Consider the following 6,075-nt stretch of genomic DNA (forward strand, 5'->3'; position numbering starts at 1 on the left):
TCATAGCAGAAAATATATACATGTTAGATGAATTTAGTTTTTGTGTTCATTAACCAATTCAATTTAAAATACTCTGTCCGTTTCTAAGAATTTGTAAGATCCTTATTTGCATAAAATGGACAGAGACCAGTCAACCGAAATTAGCCAATAGCATTTATTCTCGAGAGCGCTGGTCATAATGCCATGTATATTGGTTAATATACCTCACATTTCATCATAGAGTTTTTAGATGTCCCTCCTCTTCTCCGACAAAGCAGCTTCAAAAGTCCATTCCAACCCACTAACGCACACACTATATCTGGATTATCTCCTGAAGTCTCACAAGTTTATTACCACTTAGCTGACAGTTCCAGTCCCCCCCCCCCATGACTTGTAATTCCGATGTGACGTTTTATCAAGGTGGGTGGAATCAGGCGCAGAGAGCAGGTTTAGTGATTCGACAGTTTATTCTCCGGCACACAAAAACACACGGTCAACCCAACACACAGGGTGAATAATCCAACACAGGATCAAAATAGACCGGAGAATAAAACACAAGTACTACACCAAATGACATGAATACAAAAACAATCCCGCACAAAACAAGGGTGGGACAACCTACTACATATAAGGGCGTTAATTAAACTAAAATACACACAGGTGAAACTAATAAGACAAAATCAACAGACAAACGAAAAAGGGATCGGTAGTGGCTAGTAGGACGGTGACGACGACCGCCGAGCACCGCCCGAACAGGCAGGAGAGCCAACTTCGGCGGAAGTCGTGACATCCGAGTACATTTACAAAATAAGAGCAGCTTACAGAAGAAAGTGCATATATTTTCATACTTCATAATGCTCCCCCGTGGGAATAGAACCCACAACCCTGGCGTTGCAAGTGTCATGCTCTACCAACTGAGGCACACAGGACGTAACTAGCCTGCTTTACAGAAACATTACAAATACATAGTAAAATATCTATCACCATCTTAGGAATGAGCTCTATAACAGCCAGACAACGATCAGGACACATGGAAATGTCTCTAACAAGCACTTAATTTCCTCACTATTCTTTACTGTATTGTGTGTCAGTCCATGTTAGCGTTGAGCGTCTCCTCTTGTAGTCAGTTACCTCTGGTAACTTGATCCCAGGCAGAGGTAATGCATAATTATAAACTCTGGGTTTTCTTCAGTTGGCACGTAAAACGCTTGGAAATTGACAATCCGATAAGAGTGTTTCAAAGTACCTACTTAAGACCCTGTACTAGTTGTCAGCTGGCTCTGTGTTGAATTCCAATAAGGTTAGTTGAATCTGTGACAGGTCTGAATCTGTGAGAATGGAAGAAAGATTTGTTAGTGGGCTACTATAGCACTAATATAAGAAATAGGACTGTCAGTCAATTTTTTTTTGTTGATGATTATTTTATATTTTGAACTATTATGATTGGCAGCATGGGACAAACATCTACATTTGAAAACACTTTTCATGCAAAGATGTGGTGTATTTAATTATGCCTCACACTATGTTCCCATCCAACCATTTTTATGCAAGTAAAGAATAACCTGTCAGATAAAAAAATTCACGACAGGCCTGATGGAAAACAGCAAAACTTTGTCGCTGTATATTTGCAGTCACGTGATGCTATGTTGTGGTCCTCCCACTATGACTTGGAAAAGCATGAAGGGTTAAATAGGCTACAGATGAAATGAATTAAGATGAACTTCACAGGATTGTGAAAGTGCATGGCGATGAGCTTGATGGTCATTTCCAATAGGTTAAATATCAAGGATTATTATTTGTAGGCTATGCTGGTGACATGATAGCTGGTGCTTGGCTGATAATTGACAAATAAAAATTATCTTTGTCTTATCCATAACCTCATCGTGGCTGTGTTCACACAGGCAGCCCAATTCTGATATTTTGCCACAAATGGGACTTTTGACCAGTCAGATCAGATCTTTTGCCCATAATTGGCAAAAGATCAGAATTGTAGCACACACTCTCCGCAAACTGTTGTCTAGTGAGCATGCACCAAGACCAGATTGGGCATGTTTGCTTTATCAGAACACAATTTGTGACAAAAACATCAGTATAGTTGAAAACGCTATGGAAACACATTGAACTTCGTTTTTTTATTTGAGACATGAAGACATGATGCAAAGTTCTTTATGTGTGCACTGCATCATTACCCACTGCATTTGATCTGCAACAAGACAGTTTGATGGAAACACACCTCCGCTGGTAAAATGTGCATCTTTTTTTATGCAGGTAGAAGATAATTCACATAAATATCTTGACAAGTGGATGGAAACCTTGCTAGTGCTGTAATACTCACCAGAGCTTCCACGACTTCCATAGGCTTCATCTAAAATGACAAGCAAAGGCAGAAATCAATATTAGTAGCATAGTACAGTAGTATTATAGTACTATAGTGTACTGTATTGAAGGAAAATCATGGGCTTAACATGCTGACTAGACCACCTTTGCGAGCAGGTTTATTTTGTCCAACCACTCTAGACGCGATCAGGACACGCAGGTTGAAATATCAAAACAAACTCTGAACCAATTATATTAATTTGGGGACAGGTCAAAAAGCATAAAACATTTATGGCAATTTAGCTAGCTAGCTTGCTGTTGCTAGCTCATTTGTCCTGGGATATAAACATTGGGTTGTTATTTTACCTGAAACGCACAAGGTCGTTCACAGATAAAAGGGTAAACCGAGTTTGTTTCTAGTAATCTCTCCTCCTTCATATGGCGGTTGGCAACAAACTTTAAGTTGCATTACCACCACCAACTGGATTGGCGTGCGGACCTCAGTTCATCTTTCAATCACCCATGTGAGTATATGCTCCTAAAAACCAATGAGATGGAGAGGCGGGACTTGTAGCGTATCAAGCGTCACAAATAGAACCAAGTTCTATTTTAGCGCCTGGCTACGCAGATGCTATGCAGATGCTCGTTGGCGCGCTCGAGCAGTGTGGATGCAATGATTGAATAACATGTGTGTAAATTTATTTTGCGGTGTGGTCAGTACGTTAGGGCTTAAATAAAGCCATTTTTTGTTTAGACGCAAATGTGACAATGCATCAAAAAGCCCTGTAGGAGAATACTATACTCTGACGTTGACAAAATGAACAGTGAGTGATGGCCATGAAAACACACATGACTCATGGCTATAGCTATGTTCAATAAGTATATATTATTCTGTCTTTATCTAGCTTTATTTGTGAGAGCTAGATAACCTTTCATTACTGGCCAGGAAGTTATGATCTCACCGTTTTCACCTTCAGCATCGGGTGCATTTGTAAGATCTACTCTCTCAGTGGACAGATCGACTACAGTAGCCAAGAAAATAAAACATTTTATGCCATTATTCTTTTTCGGAAACCCACATCTAATAAAAAATGAAAATAGTCAGGGGAATACACACATCTATTTAATTTTCACCACTTGTTAAGAGTTGTTGATCATTTTCTAATTGACCTCATGAAATAATACTGCACATGAATTGAATACTTACCATAAGTGGTTTCACCTCCTTGATCTAAAATAATCAATACACAAAGACATTAAAACACAATGATTATCATGCATCAGCATCAAATATAAAAAGAGGTCCTGGAAATGAGACACCTTGTCTCTGTTTAAGTTGGGCTGACATTCATTTGGTTTAATAGACTATACTCACCAGCCAAATGTCCATTACGCTCAGATCTCTTGTCTGTTTTTCAAAATCCATACAACAACCACTATAAAAACAGGCAGTAGAAAAACAAATAGTCCTATATAAGCTGATCCCTCCACTTGACTCTTCACTTCTGAATGTTTTTTCACCTCTGTAAGAACACAAAGAAGTAATTCCATTGGTTTCTGCATAGTTGTTATACAAGTGTTCAAAATCCAACAATTATCTTTGAATGGTGTCCACTTAATTTATCCAACATTTACTAATTCTGACCTTCGAGACCATTTGAATTGCTCATAAACATCATAGTGTCCATGTGCTTTGAAGTAATTTCAAGACATTGAATTGAAACAACATTTTACCCCAAGTGTTTTTCCGTGTTCCGGGAAAGCTTTTATGATTGACCACACATTGATACACTTCAGACTCGGAGGCGTTAATCATCACTGTCTTTCTCAGCTGGTAGGTATTGTCTTCGTTAGGTCTGACCCCTGATGACCGGACACCCTCCATCTCTGTTAGGTTTACATTATTCCTAAACAGATTAATCTCGATGGGTGAGGAGCTGGGATAGGTTCCGGTTACTAGACACGTCAGGTTGTTGTGCCCAGGTTTTAGAGAGCCACGAGGGACAGTGTAGATAAGTGGATCAGCTACAACATTGCAGAGACATAAGAATACATGGTTAATTACAGAACATAAATATGAGACCTGGAAAAAAAGGTTATAAATACAGATATGATTGACAGTGGGATAGGTGAAAAGAATGTTATTCATACAGTTGGTGATTGCATGACTTGATATACAGTAGTTGAATGCACTGACTAAGTGGCTTTGGATAAGAGTGTCTTCTAAATGACAAAATGTAAATGAAAATGTTCTGAAAGAACGAACATACATCTGGAACAGCTTATGAAATTATAAATATGCAAAACCAATGACAAACCAACAGTTACACTCACATGAGTTATTGTACTGAGTTGCATTGAGTTCAAATTTCTGAAAATTATAGAGTGCCTGATAACATTCCACATTCAGAAAGTTGGTTATTTGATATTTGATGCTCTTTTTTCTGTTCCAATTGTTTATAATTAACTGAGCAGCAAAATCTACTGGAGTCCATTTATTTGTGTTATGAATGAAGTTCATTGTTGTTTCTCCATCATAGGCAAACTCAGCAAACAGGGTTTCCTCATCGTGAACAGGGTTGCGTTCAGGGATGTTCTTACAGCCAAACCTCATCTGCACAATATCACCGCCTACAACAAAGATGAGAGGGATGAAAACAAGGCTGATAAAGCAAAGATGGTAAACTATGAAGTAATAGCTGCAACTCACTTTGATTTTTTGTCATGTGCATTTTCAGGTCTTCAGCTCCGGATAAAAACCACTTATCAATCTTCTGTCGACTTGTAATATGGTCTTGCCAGTACTGATTCCCAAAGCTTCTCTCCTTTTCATTCCAGATCTTTTTAGGTACAGGGGACTTGAGAACACTACTGTAGAAATCCACTGGTTCCCCATCCAACAAACCAACAACTTCATAGTGGGAGGAATTAAAGAAGGTGTACATGTACTCAAGTATATGTTCCTCTGTGAGCAGAGGATGTTGGGAGAGAAAGGGAGAAAAATTATGAGAATTAAAACTATTTTAATGAAAAAACAGAACAAATAATAGGCTACATTTACATTTGAGTCATTTAGCAGACTCAGTCTTATCTTGATCGACTTACAGTTAGTGCATTCGAGAAATTGAAAATAAATGTAAGTGATGTCTTGTCTGAATAGATAAACATCTCGACAATATAAACTGTTAGAATAAGGTTGACTATAATATAAGCGTGAAATAAAACGTATGCAATTAATGACTTTGTTCTAGGTTTCATTTTCGTTTTACATTAATGGATGTTTCGCCTTATCAGTTGAGAATCCAATGTTTTGTAGCCTAAAGGTGACGCAAAAATGTAATTTTTCTAGTTTTTCAGTTGCCTACTATACGTATAAATAATTTAAAGATACCGAACCCGGTATTTCGGGTAGCTGATGGTGTAAATAATGCAGTGGACAGTAGCCTATGTGAATAGACGCAAACATAGAATATTTATAGAATCCATTCCCTTCCGTATCTAATTCTATATTCTAGATATTCTGTATCGTATTCCTTATAACGAACAAGTTCAGTTAAAAAGTTACATAGACTATCAGAACAGAACCTCAAAACAGCCCTAGCCAATTAATTTTGTAAAAACATTACATACCTTCAGAGCCTAACTTTACATCAGATTGGGAAATTAACGAGAAAAGCATGAATATACATAAGTATCGGAACATATTTTTGGGTTAGATTCTTACGATCAAACCACCCTCGCGGATAGAATATTTTTTGCATTGCAGTCAATTCTGCAGTC

At 37.9% G+C, this 6,075-nt stretch overlaps 1 protein-coding gene across 2 annotated transcripts; it reads right to left on the reverse strand.

The window, feature by feature from the left end:
- Nucleotides 1-427: 427 nt before the first annotated feature.
- LOC109871944 (zinc-alpha-2-glycoprotein) lies at nucleotides 428-6,075 on the reverse strand. 2 transcript variants are annotated; one of them, XM_020462984.2, is made up of 9 exons: nucleotides 5,926-6,075; nucleotides 5,006-5,260; nucleotides 4,630-4,926; nucleotides 4,030-4,320; nucleotides 3,671-3,818; nucleotides 3,503-3,526; nucleotides 3,258-3,317; nucleotides 2,315-2,344; nucleotides 428-1,307 (listed from the first exon to the last, which is right to left on the reverse strand). In XM_020462984.2, the coding sequence occupies exons 1-5, from the start codon at nucleotides 5,996-5,998 to the stop codon at nucleotides 3,691-3,693; spliced, it is 1,044 nt and encodes a 347-aa protein (XP_020318573.1). In that variant the 5' UTR covers nucleotides 5,999-6,075; the 3' UTR covers nucleotides 428-1,307; nucleotides 2,315-2,344; nucleotides 3,258-3,317; nucleotides 3,503-3,526; nucleotides 3,671-3,690. The 2 variants fall into 2 exon arrangements, with proteins under 2 accessions (XP_020318573.1, XP_020318571.1); XM_020462982.2 differs by lacking the exon at nucleotides 3,258-3,317.

Source organism: Oncorhynchus kisutch, linkage group LG27 (assembly GCF_002021735.2).
Source record: "Oncorhynchus kisutch isolate 150728-3 linkage group LG27, Okis_V2, whole genome shotgun sequence".
Lineage (NCBI taxonomy): Eukaryota > Metazoa > Chordata > Actinopteri > Salmoniformes > Salmonidae > Oncorhynchus > Oncorhynchus kisutch.

Bases quoted from the DNA above. Each gene is read 5' to 3' on its own strand.
- LOC109871944 (XM_020462982.2), bottom strand. From the start codon at position 5,998: ATGTTCCGATACTTATGTATATTCATGCTTTTCTCGTTAATTTCCCAA. The intron at 5,261-5,925 runs GTATGTAATGTT...CTCTGCTCACAG, and splicing joins TGTAAAGTTAGGCTCTGAAG to AGGAACATATACTTGAGTAC. The intron at 3,819-4,029 runs GTAAAATGTTGT...GTGTTCTTACAG, and splicing joins AACACGGAAAAACACTTGGG to AGGTGAAAAAACATTCAGAA.